Here is a 19,596-nt window from a genome sequence, read left to right as displayed (position 1 = left end):
AGTGGTGAAAGGTCAAGGTCATTATTCAAGGTCAAAGGTAAAAAAAAAATCAAAGTGGCGCAGTAGGGGGCATTGTGTTTCTGACAAACACATCTCTTGTTTAATTTAAAAACATACCCCCCTGTATGTATCCACAAAGGTACTGATTTGTTGCTTTATTACTGTGTTTAGAACTGTCTTCAGTGTGGCATGTTGTTCTAACTAGATGCTTGTGTAAATTGTCAGTATTTTCCATGAAAAAGCAAAATTAAAAAATCAGGATAACCTTTTAAAAAATCTAACCAGTAAACTGATCATTTCGGTAGGTTAACTCATTTAACAGTAGCATTCCTAGATAATACCCATCCTATTAGTGGCTATACAGGAAAAGAGGATACCTCGACCTTCTTTATTTATGTAATCTCAGGGATCGAAATAAGCACAAGCCCACAAGCCTTGCATTGATGAATTTTCATCTGAGATTGCTCATTTGTTCAGTTATATATAGGCAGGTCTGTAACATTTTCCTAGTCTCGAGTTATCATGGAAAAATTTGGGCGTGCTTGGTTCAACTGCTTATTTTAATTAGTGTATTCGAATTTCCATTATGTAGTTTGTATAGAGACCATAAATTATATCTCTTTATCTACCGAGTTATTAAAGTTAGTGAAGATTACAATGAGTGTTGCAGTTTGTTGATCATTATTTCCAGTAACTAAATGATCACTATTCAGGTTTATGATTTTTTATCTAGCTTATGCTATCAAAACGTTTGCTGTAGCCAATTGATGATCCTAGTGATGCAAAAGTGCAGTTTGGTCAGGAGTTACCCTGTCCGCTAATGAGACCGAAAACCTTGTGTGACTTTATAGCAGACGGCTAATCTCCTGACCAGACTCTGCAATTGTGCTGGCTTGTCTAGAGCTAGCATATGGCATAAGACTAATTTTTGTGTGACACTGATCATATGGATTAAAACCTTTTACATTAAGGTTACATTAATTAATTTCTGAAAAGAATTAACTATTCAGTGTTTAACTCACACAATAAACACAAACCAGCTTATTTCTTTAAGCATGATAACAACCTAAAGAATTAAACTATTTGAATAAAAATATACTTAACAATAATTGTGTTATTGTATGCTGTACCCTTGTTGCAGCCCTCCCACATGCCCTATCAGCAGCAGGGACATGACCCCAGCACTGAGGAGACAGAGGAGGCCCGACCAGTCCATAATGCCTTCCGCACTGCAAAGCAGCAACTGGTAATGTTCACATCACTTAGTCTTTGCAGTTTGATCTTATTTGCGCCCTGTTATGAGAAAACTGGGCCTATGCATGTGCGTAAAGTGTCGTCCCAGACTTAGCAGTGCACACGGGCTTATCAGGGACAACATTTTCCACTTTTATTTAATATTTTGTTTAAAGGTGGAATATGTCCTTGATTAGCATGTGCAGACCGCACAGGCTAATGTGGTTTGACATTTTACACACATGCATTAAGCCCAGTTTTCCAAGAACGAGGCTCATAAATATTTGGGACTCCCTCTTTGTTTGTAATTTAAATCGCTTTTGATAAAGTTGTTTTTCTTGTGACTGAAAGTTAAGTTTAGTCAGTTGTTTGAAAATACATGTGAAAGATGAACCTTACAAATTATTCTGTACCCCAAAATATCAAGATATAACCTTAACCTTAATGTCTTGTTTTCTATTTCTCCTGTTGAGGACATTGACAAACAAAAGAAGTATGGAGGTGGAGCCCAGAGCCGGGTACCAGCCCCTGCAGCATACGGCACAGGGAAGAAGTCTCTGGGAACCAGGTATGGGGATTTATATGTGACGTCTCCATTTGTCAGTTAAATAAAGAATGTCTTCAAGGTAAGACATAAATGCCTTAAAGGTAAGAAATAAATTATTTAAAGCTTAGATTTAAAAAGATTTTGAAACTAAGATAGAAAGGTCTTATCTGCTTTGAGACTTAAATGTGACAAAACTAACACAGAAAGACAACAAAGCTTATAAAGAAAGGTGATAGATAAAAATGTATTGAAGGTAAGACAGAAAGGTAAACAAACTAAAACAGAAAGGTAAGAAAGGCAACGTGCTTAACTTGTTTCCATATGTAATTACAACTTGTTTTGGTAATTGTAGGCTACAATTCTGCTTTTTATATTTCAGACGTGGACTGAACAGCAAGTTTGTACCCCCAGTGATGAACAGGGAGGAGGACGATTTAGGGTATTCTGTTAACCAATCATTAAACCTTGTTATGCGGAAACTGGGCTTAATGCATGTGCGTAAAATGTCGTCCGAGATAAGCTTGTGCAATTTGCACAGGCTTATCAGAAATGATACTCTGTGCCTTAAATAGATTTTTGTTTAGAAGAGATGGTTCCAATCACCGAAAAAATACCAGAAACTCCGAAAGTGTTATCCCAGATTAGCCTTAGCAAACTGCGCATGCTTATCAGGGACAACACTGTATGGAGATGCATTAAGCCCTATTTTACCAGATTTTTATTATATCTCCACAGGGAAGTGGTATATTAAAGTCTCTCTGTTGGTGGTTCCGTCTGCATTGTTGGGCTGTCCCCATAAAATGATATAAGTTTGTGGAGTGAAATATTACTACATTATATTGAAATTCCAAATAAGCCATCACCATGAAGTGAAAATTTGAAAGTTAATTTTATTCCTGTAGATCCACAATGTATACATTAATGTATATAAGAATCTCCCCTCTTGTGTGATATGGCATAAACAACCCTGTGAACTGATACATACCATTGGAACCATTGATTAAGGTGATATTCCATATTGTAAATACCAAAGTCATCTTTTTGGTGCAATATTGGCAATAATGTTTATTTTTATTTTCACAGAGTTATGAAATTATCTTCACATGACAAACTTACCCTCTTGTGTCTTTACTGCAAAACAACATAAAACAAATATTGCCAAACTTGACAGACATCTTCTACACATTTAATAGTGACCAGGTAGCCAATGTGGTAACACGTGCTGTGTTGAAGACAGGGGGATGTGAGGCCAGTGGCTCTGGGGCAGCGCTGTTTGAAGGCATTGATGAAGAGAAACTGAAGGGCATTGAACCCAAAATGGTTGAGCTCATCATGAATGAGGTAGAAAGATCAGCTACAACTTACGGTTTTCTGATCTGATTTTTTTCAGAGAAAAGTTCTTATAATAATTATAAATATCGTCAACTAAAGCCAATACGTTGGCATATTTGCATTGAAGTCGGATTGAATCGGTCGGTTGTAAGTGGAGTTAATATTTATGGAAGCCATTGCCTGGCTATTACTTTCTTAATAAATAACGCACTTCCAGATCTGTGACATACTCATATGTGACTGTCTTTGTTGTGTATATAGTACAGTCAATCTTGTGGATGCGACCACTAGTATTAAGCGACCTTTGTCTTATGCGACCATTTTGAAATCCCACGGAGCTTTTTCGCTATATAATGATCTTGTATTAAGCGACTTTTGTCTTACGCGACCAGCGACCGCTGATTTTTGTGTATTTTGATGTCCAAATCTTGAATTAAGCGACCACTAGGAGGTAAAAGTGGTTAATCTATTGATCTTTCAGGTACAACTCGGGTTAATTGTTTATCTAAGCCGATAAGATGTACTGTTACACCTCTTCTTTGTTTTCACACCAACCATTATGATTACTGTGAAACCATTTATTTTCGACAGCACAAAATTTTGTCATTTTTATAAAAATGACGATTTCGTCAGCACTTGAATTCGCCGATTTCTGATTTTGAATTTTAAAAAAATGCGGCAGTCAATATCCGATTTGTGTGTAATACATATGCGGGAACACACTTGAGAATCACTGCAGGAGGTAGGGCCTGTTTGTCACATGCCAATTAACTAGTCTTTTGTTATCAAGGGACAGTAATGGACCCTCTTAATGTATGCCATTCACACGTTCATTGTTATGATTAGCGGACAAGTGGGATCGAAAAAACGTTAACGAGTGTTTGTAACAACGTAGCCAATTGCTTATTCTTATTCTATTATTATAATTGAATAAAATGCTTTTTTATTCTGATATCAACATTAAAATTATAAACTCTATGTGTGTGTTTGTTCTTAAAAAGTTAACTACCGGTATATAAATCAATAATGTCAATAATTTAAAAATAAATAAATTGATACATATAAAATAGTTATAAGTGTGGTTAAACGCAAACAATCAAACAACAATCAAACAACAAACAGCAATTAAAATATTCTTTATTAATTTGTGATAAATATGCATGTTGATCACACATCGTCATCTTTTCATTTGGTTTATTGTCTTTCATCGGCATTCGCTGCGTGATGGCTAATATGCAAGATAATGCAACACCCCTGAAAAACACAATGCACCTAATGGGTAATAAAGTTATAAACAATTAGCGCTAATTCATTACCATTCTACATAAACGAAGTCAACGCATGCGATACAGCTGTACTGCACACGCGTTTTAAAGAAGTGTAACGTGTCAGTTAAGTACCTTGTGTAATCTACATCCCTTTGTGTCAAAACCGGATTAATCTTGATTACGAAACAGCAGTGAATGTGTGCATGGATTATGTTGGAATTTAATGCCTCATGTCTGCGGTAAAGTTTTAAAATATTGTTCAACTTAGTGTTTGTTTTTATTCAAACATAGAGCATGATTGTTCGTTAGGATCTTAAATTCGCCGATCGGTCGACTGACGAAATTTATTAAAATTAATGCCTGACAATTAATAATGGTTTCACAGTATGCTTTGTCTCGTTGACCGGTTCTGACTGGTATTGTTGTAGACTGCGTCAATTTATTGAGTTGAATAATAGAGGAACGTATTGCGCACAGTCTACAGCTTAAATAGTTTACTATGTGGAACGTTAAGTGACAACGCCGATTTTTCTCGAGTAATACTGTTAGTATAGATAACAGGTGCTGAAACAATGCACTGTACGCGACAAACATTTCCTGAGAAGTGCGGAAAATAAACTATTAATTGTCAACATCTGTCGAAATCCGTACATTACCAATTTGTAAATATGCTAATTAGTAGATATTTGTTAGCCAATCACATTGTTATTTACTTAATAAATTTTCCAATCAGGTCTGTTTGTTTGTTTTCAATTGACGTGTTTCAATTTTTTCAGCTCATTATGTATCATAATGGAGTCAGATTTCCTTAAGCGTACATGCAGAAATTAGAATGTCAAAACGAAAAGTGTTAACCTTGAACGAGAAAATTCGGGTTTTGGAATTGTCAAAGAGTAAAAATGCACGTAAAATCGCAGATGAGTTTGGAGTCGGTAAAACTCAAATTCAGAACATTCTTAAGCGTAAAGCCGAGGTGCTTGAAGACGTGGAAAATAATGTGTCAGGTGAAAAAAAACGCGAAAATATTTCCTTGTCTATGTTGTTTTTGCAAATAAATATGTACACACAATTCATTTATAATAAATGATAATTTATAATAAGTGAAAAAATAAAACACATTATAAGTAAAATATTGTTTATGTATTGTGTTTATTTTCATTTTATTATAAAAGTTAAAATCATTGTTGACAAAAGAGATTATCCTTCATATAGATTAAAATTGAGGGTAAGCATTCTTCCAGAATGGCCTTTTTTTATTTAAAGACCATTTTATTAAGAGACCACTTTTGATTACTCCTTGAGTGGTCTCTTAATACAAGATTGACTGTAATTAGTTCCTTCTTTCATGTATAACGTCCCGTGTACTTGTTTTGATGCTCCCGGTAGGGTGGCATATAGCAGTTGAACTGTACGTCAGTCTGTCTGTCAGTCAGTCTGTCCGTCCGTCCGAAAACTTTAACATTGACCATAACTTTTGCAATATTGAAGATAGCAACTTGATATTTGGAGTGCATGTGTATCTCATGGAGCTGCACATTTTGAGTGGTGAAAGGTCAAGGTCATCCTTCAAGGTCAAAGGTCAAATATATGGCTTAGAAGCGGCGCAGTAGGGGGCATTGTGTTTCTGAAAAACACATCTCTTGTTTATGGTTATAGTCATATGTTCCTGTCTTGTTTGTGTATATACTAATGTGTTCCTGCCTTTTTAGCTCGGCTGTTTTTGGAGAAGACCCGAGCTATTGTCATAGCCAGCTCGTCCGCCGTAGGCGTCGTGCTAAAACCTTAACATTGGCTCTAAAATCAAAGTGCTTTCACCTACAACTTTGAAACTTCATATGTAGATGCACCTTGATGAGTTCTACATGCCACACCCATTTTTGGGTCACTAGGTCAAAGGTCAAGGTCACTGTGACCTCTAATATAAAACATTAACATAGGCTCTAAAATCAAAGTGCTTCCAACTACAACTTTGAAACTTCATATGTAGATGCACCTTGATGAGTTCTACACGCCGCACCCATTTTTGGGTCACTAGGTGAAAGGTCAAGGTCACTGTGACCTCAAATATAAAACTTTAACATAAACCTTAACATTTGCTTTAAAATCAAAGTGCTTCCTCCTACAACTTTGAAACTTCATATGTAGATGCACCTTGATGATTTCTACACGCCACACCCATTTTTGGGTCACTAGGTCAAAGGTCAAGGTCAGTGTGACCTCTAATATAAAACTTTAACATAAACCTTAACATTCACTCTAAAATCAAAGTGCTTACACCTAAAACTTTGAAACTTCATATGTACATGCACCTTGATGAGTTCTACACGCCACACCCATTTTTGGGTCTTTAGGTGAAAGGTAAAGGTCACTGTGACCTCTAATATAAAACTTTAACATAGGCTCTAAAAGCAAAGTGCTTCCACCTACAACTTTGAAACTTCATATGTAGATGCACCTTGATGATTTCTACATGCCACACCCATTTTTGGGTCAATAGGTCAAAAGTGAAGGTCACTGTGACCTCTTATATAAAACTTTAACATAAACCTTAACATTCGCGCTAAAATCGAAGTGCTTCCACCTACAACTTTGAAACTTCATATGTACATGCACCTTGATGAGTTCTACACGCCACACCCATTTTTGGGTCATTAGGTGAAAGGTCAAGGTCACTGTGACCTCTAATATAAAACTTTAACATAAACCTTAACATTCGCTCTAAAATCAAAGTGCATCCACCTACAACTTTGAAACTTCATATGTAGATGCACCTTGATGATTTCTACACGCCACACCCATTTTTGGGTCACTAGGTCAAAGGTCAAGGTCACTGTGACCTCTAATATAAAACATTAACATAGGCTCTAAAATCAAAGTGCTTCCAACTACAACTTTGAAACTTCATATGTAGATGCACCTTGATGAGTTCTACACGCCACACCCATTTTGGGGTCACTAGGTGAAAGGTCAAGGTCACTGTGACCTCTGATATAAAACTTTAACATAAACCTTAACATTCGCTTTAAAATCAAAGTGCTTCCACCTACAACTTTGAAACTTCATATGTAGATGCACCTTGATGATTTCTACATGCCACACCCATTTTTGGGTCACTAGGTCAAAAGTCAAGGTCAGTGTGACCTCTCATATAAAACTTTAACATAAACCTTAACATTGGCGCTAAAATCAAAGTGCTTCCACCTACAACTTTGAAACTTCATATGTACATGCACCTTGATGAGTTCTACACGCCACACCCATTTTTGGGTCACTAGGTGAAAGGTCAAGGTCACTGTGACCTCTAATATAAAACTTTAACATAGGCTCTAAAATCAAAGTGATTCCACCTAAAACTTTGAAACTTCATATGTAGATGCACCTTGATGAGTTCTACACGCCACACCCATTTTTGGGTCACTAGGTGAAAGGTCAAGGTCACTGTGACCTCTAAAAAGAAAAAAAAAAAATCTGACAAGCTTTCGCAGCCGAGCCTTGGCACCCGTTATGCAGTGCTCTTGTTTTATGCATTGGAGTGTTACATGCTCACACATGACTTTTGGTTTCAGATTATGGACAGTGGTCCACCACTGACCTGGGATGATGTGGCAGGACTGGAGTTTGCTAAGAAAACCATCAAGGAGATCGTTGTCTGGCCTATGCTGAGACCGTGAGAATTGTGCAATATACCCATATCCATGAAATATTCATAATAATAATGGTTGTCTTGTAGCTAAAATTATCATCCCAGAGTAGATCATAAAAACAATTGTACCTATAGAAATGTTATGTAGATACATAGGCTACACTTTCACAATACACAGTCTAACCTGCCCCAGCGACCACCTATGAATTGTGACCCCTGTCAATAACAACCACATAGATTTCCTCTCCTACTATGTCACTTTATAGTTTACCTGCGAATAAGACCCATCTGCAAACAAGTGGCCACAATTTTACATTTCCAAAAGTCCAATTTTAAAGTTAACATCGACCACTTCAATCATAAGTTCATAACAATCAACGATTTCACAATGGCTGCCATGATGCTGTGACAGTCATGTGATAAACATCTTACCACTGAATGGGCCGGTCGCTACAAAGATATTGGCAAGTAAAAGTTTCCTGAACCCGATAGTAGTTTTTTGTTTTTTAACGCACATTGATAATTGGAAGCCGCCTGCTTCTTTTATGTAATTGAAAATTTTTGGAAAGTGTAAGAAGTTGACTTTTATTTTAGTGGCTTGCGAATAATGTACTAATTGCAGAAAATATCAAAGAAAAGTTTGGGGCTTACATCAGCTCATAAAGGAAATTTACGGTTTTGTTACAATTACGATGCCAGTTACACACATACATTTTTATATTCATTCCTTTCTGGGTGATAAGACAAATAGATATGTCAAAAGTTATTTATACATGTATTTTATTGTTTAAATAAATAATAAAACATTAGACAATTGAAATAACAAATGTAAAAACAAAACTGTGTTTTCAATTCTATATTACATTTTACATGCATAACTATTCAAACTTTAAACAATAGAGCACATACATAGATAAGGTACCTATTAAAAGCCTACTAACATATTTAGCAAAGTTCTGATCCAGAAAATAAAGACCACCTCTGAACAATCACCACAACAACAACATCCCTTGAGGTGTATGTATTGGCAGGTTAGACTGTATATATCATTAAACTGGAATCACAGTATGCAAGTACCACTTCAGTGCTCCAGCTAGGCCTAAATGGAAGGGCGGTCCGTCCTACCCTTCTGAAGCTCCACCCTGCCCTTCTGAAGCCCCGCCATACCCTTTTATTAAAAAAAAAAAATAACATTTTATTTTTTTTATTTTTAGGAGACATTATAATTTATAAATCTCTTATTTCATTGTTATTAATTTATTCCTTATTGTACATTGTTATTAAGTTATTCCTCATTGTAGACATTTTATTTGCATGGATTAATAATAATGAAAATTATATATTATAGCAATTATTAATACTGGTAATAGGACAATTAATATGCAACAGGGAGCAATCTTGATATGACCATCCACTGGAATGTGCCCTTTTGACAAAATACTGCACGCTTGAAAGTACCCTTTTGACAAAATAGCCCCTACCCTGCCCTTTTCAAATCCTAGCTGGAGCACAGCAGTCAATGTGTGCACTTACGTGAAGTCACTCAATTGATATTATTGCAGGGATATCTTCACTGGTCTCAGGGGTCCACCAAAAGGTTTACTACTGTTTGGACCACCAGGGACGGGAAAAACTCTCATTGGTGAGAACACTGGCACTTTAAATTCTTATATTTTCTTATTTTCTAAATACATGTAGTCTATTACTTAATGTTTTTATACTCTTGCATAAATTTGTTTTCATTTCTGAAAAAATGTTTAATACATATAATTATTTCAATAACAGATATTTTCAACACACAAATAAATCTTTTAAAGTTAAACTGACTATTAGAAGTGAAACCCAGACTGTGGAGTGTTTTCACAATTGTGGGGATATATTTCAGGTAAATGCATTGCCTGTCAGTCCAAGTCGACTTTTTTCTGCATCAGTGCTTCTTCCCTGACATCCAAGTGGGTAAGGAATGCAGCATGATTTATGCAAGAAGCTTGTGGTTATGTTTAAATTTGATTTATAAACCCGTACTGTAAGTTTGATGTCTAGCTGAATACATGTAAATAATTGCTTCGTAAATGTTTGTATGTTTTTGTTTGTTGTTCTAATGTTTATGGTGAATATTGATCAGTGGAGATGGAAAGTGCCATTTAAATGTTAACGTAAGAAAGTCAAACCAAATAACATGAGGAAAAACAGCTCCACGAAGTATCATGTAAGAACAGCTTGTGCCATCTGCACAGGTTTATCCAAGATTATACATGTTTACTATCCACGTATTTTCTGTTTCAGGGAAGGTTTCGAAACATAATCCCTTTGATGCTTGTACATATTTGTAGATTTTCTAACAAAGTATTTTATGACATTTTTACTACAAACTTTGAGTGTTATCTTTTGTAAGTAGCATTGTGTGTGTTGGTGTTTGCAGGTGGGTGAAGGTGAGAAGATGGTGCGAGCGTTGTTTGCTGTGGCCCGTGCCAGACAGCCCGCTGTTGTGTTCATTGACGAGATTGACTCCCTGCTTACACAGAGAACAGATGGGGAAAATGAGGCCTCGCGTAGAATCAAGACAGAGTTTCTGGTGCAATTGGTATGTACAGTGAATGTACATGTGTATAGATATAGGTAGTTTAAATGTATCTGCATGCACAGTTCTCTTATGCCAGTATTACATGTAATGAGGCATGTTCTCTTTTGACGCTCCAAAGTAAATGATAGGGTGACTAAAAGTTAAATAAAATAAAAAAATTGTGGATTTAATATTCTGCATACTTGTGCTGACATATGTTAAAGTTGTTATGTTTTCTGTTCAAAATAATCCTTACATTTGTTTTCTAGGATGGTGCATCTACTAGCTCTGATGATAGAATTCTTGTTATTGGTGCTACCAATAGGTAAACGGAAACTTGTCCATTTAATTATGTAATAGTAGTTGAATAATTTTACAAAAATATGTGAGTTATGAAAGAATGAGTTCAAACAACTGAATAATTTATGCTCAAGAAAGCTAAAAGAGTTTTACAAGTATACTATATTTAGTGTGTTGAACATTAAATGCTAAAAATTGCTCAGACTAGGTTGAGGAAACTTGGTACATGTATGTGGATAGAGGGACAGATGGGAATGTGGCAATGTGCACATATCTGTTTTGTTGCCACCAAAATTATGGTTGCTATGATAACATGTTAATGATTCTATGTTTGGGTCTCATGATAACGTCTTATTTACAGTAAAAATTATGCTTAGTCAGTAGGAAAGGTATTACTTTATAGGATTAAAAGCTGCCTTTTTGTGTTCAGGCCGCAGGAAATAGATGAGGCAGCCAGACGACGGTTTGTAAAGCGGCTATACATCCCACTGCCAGAGACAGAGGCCAGAAGGTCCATCATCACTAACCTGCTTCGACAGCAGGAGTATGCACTGTCAGACCGGGATCTAGACCACATATGTACACATACGGATGGTAAGGGAATGAACATCTTTATGTACGGGCCTTGCTCTGTGGAAACTGGGCTTAATGTAAGTGCCTTAAGTTTGGATGAAATTTATTTGCAAGGGCATAGTAATTTTATGTCCCCCACTATAGTAGTGGGGGACATATTGTTTTTGCCCTGTCTGTTGGTTGGTCTGTTGGTTGGTTAGTCTGTTGGTTGGTTGGTTTGCGCCAACTTTAACATTTTACAATAACTTTTGCTATATTGAAGATAGCAACTTCATATTTGGCATGCATGTGTATCTCATGAAGCTGCACATTTTGAGTGGTGAAAGGTCAAGGTCAGAGGTCAAATATATGTTGCCAAAATCGCTCATTTTATTAATTCTTTTGCAATATTGAAGATAACAACTTCATATTTGGCATGCATGTGTATCTCATAGAGCTGCACATTTTGAGTGGTGAAAGGTCAAGGTCAAGGTCATCCTTCAAGGTCAGAGGTCAAATATATGTGGCCCAAATTGCTTATTTTATGAATACTTTTGCAATATTGAAAATAGCAACTTGATATTTGGCATGCATGTGTATCTCATGGAGCTGCATATTTTGTGTGGTGAAAGGTCAAGGTCAAGGTCATCCTTCAAGGTCAGAGGTCAAATATATATGGCCCAAATCGCTTATTTTATGATTACTTTTGCAATATTGAAGATAGCAACTTGATATTTGGCATGCATGTGTATCTCATGGAGCTGCACATTTTGAGTGGTGAAAGGTCAAGGTCATCCTTCAAGGTCAAATATATGGGTCAAACTTGCTCATGTAATGTCACTTCTGCAATATTGAAGCTAGCAATTTTATATTTGAAATGCGTGTGTTTCTCAAGGAGCTGCACATTTTGATGAAGGGTCAAGGTCAAGGTCATCCTTTAAGGTCAAACGTCATATAGGGGGACATTGTGTTTCACAAACACATCTTGTGTATGGGCACTTTGGTACATGTAGCTACTGGTTGCTTTACCATTTCATGTGTTAAAACGCTATGATATAGAGCATTGAATGCAATTTATGTTACATATTGGGTTTGTAGTTATAGAAATATGTAAGTGTTGTATTTAAAATTTAGCATGATGTGGCATTCGGTGCTATAATAGTTTGTTCAAAATTACATAAAGGTGTTACATATTCAGTCGAATACCATGCATACCCGTATAACAAGCACCTCATTAGTAGTCCTGTCTCTCTATGACAGGATTCTCCGGTGCAGACATGGCCACTCTGTGTCGGGAGGCTGCCCTGGGACCCATACGTGACATGTCCTTTGGGGACATTGAGAACATAGCCGCTGACCAGGTATGATGATGTAAGACATGTCCTTTGGGGACATTGAGAACATAGCCACAGACCAGGTATGATGAAGTGAGACATGTCCTTTGGGGACATTGAGAACATAGACGCTGACCAGGTATGATGATGTGAGACATGTCCTTTGGGGACATTGAGAACATAGCCGCTGACCATGTATGATGATGTGAGACATGTCCTTTGGGGACATTGAGAACATAGCCGCTGACCAGGTATGATGATGTGAGATATGTCCTTTGGGGACATTGAGAACATAGCTGCTGACCAGGTATGATGATGTGAGACATGTCCTTTGGGGACATTGAGAACATAGCCGCTGACCAGGTATGATGATGTGAGACATGTTCTTTAGGGACATTGAGAACATAGCCGCTGACCAGGTATGATGATGTGAGACATGTCCTTTGGGGACATTGAGAACATAGCCGCTGACCAGGTATGATGATGCAAGACATGTTCTTTGGGACATTGAGAACATAGCCGCTGACCAGGTATGATGATGTGAGACATGTCCTTTGGGGACATAGAGAGCATTGCCGCTGACCAGGTATGATGATGTGAGACATGTCCTCTGAGAAAGGAAGGGTGCCTATTGATTTTGAAGCACTATTTTAGGAGAATGATTTTAACTGCAATCATGCAAATGGGAGGTACATGGGAGGAAAAGAAGCTGCATTTTAATTTTAAGGTTAACGTCATATGAACTTGTATAAAGAAAAAAAAAACATGATATCTAGTGCAATCTTTGAATTTCTATCATCTTAACTGACATGCAGGTTTCTTGTTGCAAAAAAATGACATATATTGTGAGGTCAAGGTCACAAGTTTTTTATGCTCCCCGAAAATATTCGGGGAGCATATAGTTGCCAGTTTGAAGTTCCTTGCTTCCTTACTTATATACTTCCTTACTTCCTTCCTTCCGTCACACTTTTGTTACAGTTTCTCATAGCGCCTTCAATATTTTACCGATCTCATACATATTTGGCATGTAGGTACCTAGCATGGACCTCTAACTTTTGATGAGGTTTGAGTTCACTGGGGTCAAGGTCACCAAGGCTAATAACAGATTTTTCCGTCACAATGTTGTTACAGTTTCTCATAGCACCTTCAATATTTTTCTGATCTCTTATATATTTGGCAAGTAGGTACCTTTCATGGACCACTACCTTTTGATGAGGTTTGAGGTCACTGGGGTCAAGGTCACCGAGGCTAATAATAGATTTTTCCGTCACAATTTTGTTAGTTTCTCATAGCGCCTTCAATATTTTACTGTTCTCTTACATATTTGGCATGTAGGTACCTTGCATGGACCTCTACCTTTTGATGAGGTTTGAGGTCACTGGGGTCAAATTCAAGGTCACCGAGGCTAATAATAGATTTTTATGTCCCCCATTACTATAGTGGGGGACATATTGTTTTTGCCCTGTCTGTTGGTGCGTTTGTTTGTGCAAACTTTAACATTTGCCATAACTTTTGCAATATTGAAGATAGCAACTTAATATTTGGCATGCATGTGTATCTCATGGAGCTGCACATTTGAGTGGTGAATGGTCAAGGTCATTCTTCAAGGTCAAATATATGGGTCAAAATCGCTAATTTTAATGTACACTTTTGCAATATTGAAGATAGCAACTTGATATTTGGCATGCATGTGTATCTCATGGAGTTGCACATTTTGAGTGGTGAAAGGTCAAGGTCATCCTTCAAGGTCAAAGGTAAAATATATGGGGACATAGTGTTTCACAAACACATCGCTTGTTTTAGGTGGTTATTAACACATAGATTGACAAAGCGCATCATCGGGGAGCATCCATCAGTTTCACTGATATTCTTGTCTAAACAAGAAAGTAGTGTCAACTCAGCAACTTGGGAACGCTTTGACCTATGATAATGGGACATTATTGTAGTGGTTACTAGGGTGGAGAGACACCCATGAAAAAGGTCATCAGGTCTAAGATTACCAGTGCTTGTTACACAAAATTGGTTTCTTCTTATTAATATCTGGAGATTTCTAAGGATCATTTAATGTGTTTGCTGACAAGTTTGGAGGAAAGATGACCCCTTATGGTTTTGCCAACTGAGATCTAAGGTAAAGGTCACAGGGTAAGCTTTCATGCAAGTGTCTTTTTCTAATATGATCAAGTAAAGTACAGTGCTGCATATACCAAGTAATAAATATGTGGTGAACAGTCCGTTTATAAAAAACAAGCGTATTCATATGCATTACACCTTGTATTATCAATTTGTTGATTATTTAATTTTTACTATTTTTTATATGGATTTATATTGCTTTTTAGGTGCGAGCCATTACTTTTAAAGACTTTGAGGCAGCCCTGCGCAATGTGAAGCCCTCAGTGTCTCAAAAGGACCTCGACATCTACATCGACTGGAACAACACTTTCGGCAGTGGAAGTCGCTGAACTGGTCAAAGACAAGGATCACTGAATTGTTACATTTGTTAAGTTGTTATACTGTTGCCCCTTTTCATCTGTTATAAATCATTTATGCAAATAAACATGTAAAACATACATTAATTGTACCTTACAGCCAGACAATAGTTACAAGGTATTTTGTTTCAACATTTTGCTCATTTTGTTCAGCAACCAGGTTTTTAACCTTGTTTAAATCCTGGTTATCAGTTTGAGGTTTGGCGGAAACGCGTCTTGGCAGCATCAAACAGATGGTTGCAGTCAATATCTTAAGTTTGCATTAACCAATCTTTATAATTTTTGGGATATGGCAAGCATGTATGGAGAATGCTTGCGATTGTTCTTTGGGCTTATCGAGTCAAGGTCGATGTTGCTAAAACAGTAAAGCGAATTTTGCTTAAAACAGTAAAGCGAATTGTGCTTAATTTTTTTTTAGATGGATGTAATGTAAGTTAATTTTGTGTAGGTAGCTTACATGGGGTCCTTGCTAGGGATTGCATTTGGGGCCAATTGGGTCAAGGCTACTAAATACTTAAAACAGCAAAAAAAATATTTTCTGTTCAACTTTTGTTTGCATTGACCAATCTTGATGAAACTTGGGATGTAGAAAACTTGCAAGGATTAGCTTGGGATTCTAAACAAATTCTGACAGTTAAAGGGACCTGTTCACAGATTTTGGCATTTATTTAAGTTTCATTAAATGCTTTAAATTGATAAATGTAAACATTGGAACTAAATAGCTCCAGTCATAAAACAAGACTAAAATTGAAGAAAGAAAAAGAGTAATCGTCAACTGGGCTCGAATCACTGACTCTTGGAGTAAAAGTCTAGTGCCTAAACCACTCGGCCATTCATACAGTGAATGGTATAAGCAATACTCATATCACACAATATAACGTTAAAAACAGAACTCTAAAAAAAATATGCATTTGTAATGCTTTATAATTTTTAGGTTTTTAAATCATCAAAAGATGCTTAATATGGATATTCTAGAGCATGATAAATGTTCAGTGTTACTGTTTCCTCGCAAATGCCTACAACGCAATGCCTGCATACCTACAACAAACATTTCCGAATTCTTAAAGGCCAATGTAACTGTTCCTAAAATAGAAAATGTGTTTCATAGTGAATATTTCGATTTCAAATTGAGTTATGATTTTATGCATTTTTTATGCAGATTTCAAATTGAGTTATGATTTTATGCATTTGTTTATGCATACAACAAACATTTCCGAATCTGAAACAATTTTTTTTTAATTTGTCAATTGACCAAAATGTGAAAAGGTCTCTTTTAAAGGCCAATGTAACTGTTCCTAAAATAGAAAAATGTGTTTCATGTGAATATCTCATTTTCAAATTGAGTTATGATTTTTAACCCTTTAGCATGTATGTTAGTCAATTACATGACCAATAACTTTAATACCAACGCAAAGCAGGTTAACAGGATGAGTTTTTTATTCTTCAATGCATTAATTTAATAAAGAAAAACTACAACAAAACACCCATCATATATAAATTTGCAGGTAGCTCATACCAATTTAAAATGTAAAGTCAATATCAAGTGAACCAATACAGCACCATACATTAAGAAAACCCAGATAGTACAATAAACCACTTAAAACCATATCCATTACTTAAAGCATGATACAATAACAAATAATAAACAATAATTCAAAATAACCATGACTTACAACAGTCAATGAGATGTATAACATTTATTCAAATATCATTAACAAGTTACAGGTATTGTATAAAAAAAATCTTATAGGTTTACATAGATACAACCAAAGTGACAAAAATTAAAACTTTTCTTGGCTCTATTTCAAAACATGTTGATTTATCAAATAAATAAATCTTCCTTGCACATGAAAATATGTCTTTAACGGAAATGATTTTTCCAAATGTTCGTAATTAAAATACTTGTACAAAGTTGTATCAAGTTTGATTTAAAACTGTTGCAAATTATTCCTTGAAATATGACCAACACCAGTGACATGAACATATCAACAAACTTCTTAAGAACTGGAGACCCAATAAACGTAATGAATAAGTTAAACTTTCATTGATTTAAAAAATAAAAGAACTATATTTTCATATTTTCTACAATTGAAATTAAATTCAGTTTTATACAAAGAAGTGATTTACTTATTTCATGATGTGTCTTTCATTTATAACTCCTCAACAAGAAACAGTAATGAAAGTGCATGTATTTCTTTTTGTACTAACAATTACTTTCACCAACACAATTATGTATCCATGATCTTGCATATCTGAAAAAAAGTATATATCATAGTAGGAATAACAACTTCACTCCTTAAACTGTTGTATCAACTTTTATAGCATGCATGCATTAATTGGTTCACATAGAAACAAATATTTTCAAAATAAATTCACAACACAGAAAAGCACAAAGATGCAACTATTCCACATTCTCTTCATTATACTACACTCAAGAAAATATGAAATGTTGTTTCACAAATAAAAACTTACATATGTAATCATTACAATACATAATTAAAATTATTGTTCATTAAAAATGACAATAATATAATTATAACTGTCTTATCAAAACTAGGAATAATCTGGTTGTTTCTGCATGCTGTTTTAAGCCTGCGTGGGCTTAATAACCTGTGAGATACAAATAGCTGCAAGCTACTTCCAGTGTACAGCATAGCAAATACACACAGTGATGTGAACATTTTTAATGAATTTGAGACCTGGGATAGAGGCAAGTGATGATAAAATATAACTTATGCCTAACAATGAAATTTGTTCTTTTTGGTTCAGTATTTATAAACCTCACTCTATCAACTACCATTTATTAAACGCTAACTTTAAATTCATTACAAATCAAGCATCCATCAAATTGTAAGTCTAATTTTGTAGTCACTGTCGCTGCAAGCAAAAAAGTCCATGTAACTGCACTAGTTTTTCAAACCTGTATACTTATAGCATTATACAACATAATGTGTAATAACCTGGATGACAACTTTCCCACTATTTAAAGTTTGCAAGATATTCTTTCACAATAAATGTATAAATATCATGGAAAATCATTATTTTAGAACCAAAAGTAACTATCAACAAAAAAATAAAGGATCAACAAGAGATGTGTTTGTCAGAAACACAATGCCCCCTATTGTGCTGCTTTGTTTTTTTTACCTTTGACCTTGAAGGATGACCCTTGACCTTTCACCACTCAAAATGTGCAGTTCCATGAGATATATATGCATGCCAAATATCAAGTTGCTATGTTCAATATTTCGAAAGTTATCGCAAAACTTAAACCAAGGTTAAGTTTTGGGACAGAATGACAGACAGACAGACAGACAGGCCAAAAACAATATACCCCCGATCATTCAATCCAGGGGCATAAAAAGTTATGATAAAACTTAAACGAAAGTTAAAGTTATAGGAAAGAAAAATACAATGATATTTGACCTTTGACCTTGAAGGTTGACCTTGAACTTTCACCACTAAAAATGTGCAGCTGCACGAAAGTAAGTAAGAGATTGAATGGAGAAATGAAAATTACAATTTTTTTAAATTTTGACCTTGAAGGATGACCTTGACCTTTCACCACTCAAAATGTGCAGCTGCACGAGATACACATGCAGGCCAAATATGAAGTTGCTGTGTTCAATATTAAAAAAGTAATGATAAAACTTTAACGAAGGTTGAAGTTTTAGGAAAGAAAAATACAATGATATTTGACCTTTGACCTTGAAAGATGACCTTGACTTTTCACCAATCAAAATGAGCAGCTACATGAGATACACATGCATGGTAAATATCAAGTTGGTATGTTCAATATTGCAAAAGTTATCAAACTTAACCAAAGTTAAAGTTTTGGGACAGAATGACAGACAGGACAAAAACAATATACCCCCGATCTATCGATCCGGAGGCATAAAAATCTTAACTAGGCTCTAAACAAGATCTAAGTAATGTAAATATTACATGGCTACTATGAGCTCTTACAAATAAATACATGTTTTGTCTTTCATAGGCACAAACAAACAACAATAGCTATGCTGAATAGGTTCATTTAAAAGTAATAAAAGGGTTAAGTTAGGAGCTGTTGAATCTACTATAATTCCTTTATCAGATACAATTGAGCCCCGTTCTAGAAAAGAAGAGGTTTATGCATTTGTGTAGTGTCTTTCCAGATTAGACTGTGCAGTCCGCACAAGCTTATCAGAGACGTCTTTTTCCGCTCTATTGTAATTTTGTTTAATGGAACATTCTCTTCGAACAATCCATGTTAAGCAGAAAGTAATGTCCCTGATAAGTTTGTGCTGACTGCACAAGCTTATCTAGGATGGCACTTTACGCACATTGGTTAAGCCCCATTTT

The 19,596-nt window shown here is 35.7% G+C and overlaps 1 protein-coding gene across 6 annotated transcripts in view; it reads left to right on the top strand.

The window, feature by feature from the left end:
- The window catches only part of LOC127868555 (fidgetin-like protein 1), a 30,867-nt gene extending 15,528 nt beyond the window's left edge, over nucleotides 1-15,339 (top strand). For all 6 annotated transcript variants that reach the window (XM_052410416.1, XM_052410417.1, XM_052410418.1 and 3 more), the window contains 12 exons: nucleotides 1,142-1,246; nucleotides 1,707-1,801; nucleotides 2,160-2,219; nucleotides 2,974-3,121; nucleotides 7,947-8,047; nucleotides 9,586-9,665; nucleotides 9,909-9,979; nucleotides 10,446-10,607; nucleotides 10,856-10,911; nucleotides 11,317-11,480; nucleotides 12,699-12,799; nucleotides 15,109-15,339. In XM_052410416.1, the coding sequence (XP_052266376.1) occupies nucleotides 1,142-1,246; nucleotides 1,707-1,801; nucleotides 2,160-2,219; nucleotides 2,974-3,121; nucleotides 7,947-8,047; nucleotides 9,586-9,665; nucleotides 9,909-9,979; nucleotides 10,446-10,607; nucleotides 10,856-10,911; nucleotides 11,317-11,480; nucleotides 12,699-12,799; nucleotides 15,109-15,231 (1,266 nt within the window). In that variant the 3' untranslated portion in view covers nucleotides 15,232-15,339. The remainder of the gene's footprint in view (nucleotides 1-1,141; nucleotides 1,247-1,706; nucleotides 1,802-2,159; nucleotides 2,220-2,973; nucleotides 3,122-7,946; nucleotides 8,048-9,585; nucleotides 9,666-9,908; nucleotides 9,980-10,445; nucleotides 10,608-10,855; nucleotides 10,912-11,316; nucleotides 11,481-12,698; nucleotides 12,800-15,108) is intronic.
- Nucleotides 15,340-19,596: the final 4,257 nt, after the last annotated feature.

Source organism: Dreissena polymorpha, chromosome 2 (assembly GCF_020536995.1).
Source record: "Dreissena polymorpha isolate Duluth1 chromosome 2, UMN_Dpol_1.0, whole genome shotgun sequence".
Lineage (NCBI taxonomy): Eukaryota > Metazoa > Mollusca > Bivalvia > Myida > Dreissenidae > Dreissena > Dreissena polymorpha.
Note: the sequence above shows the minus strand (reverse complement) of the source record. Positions and strands in the feature narration are given on the sequence as shown.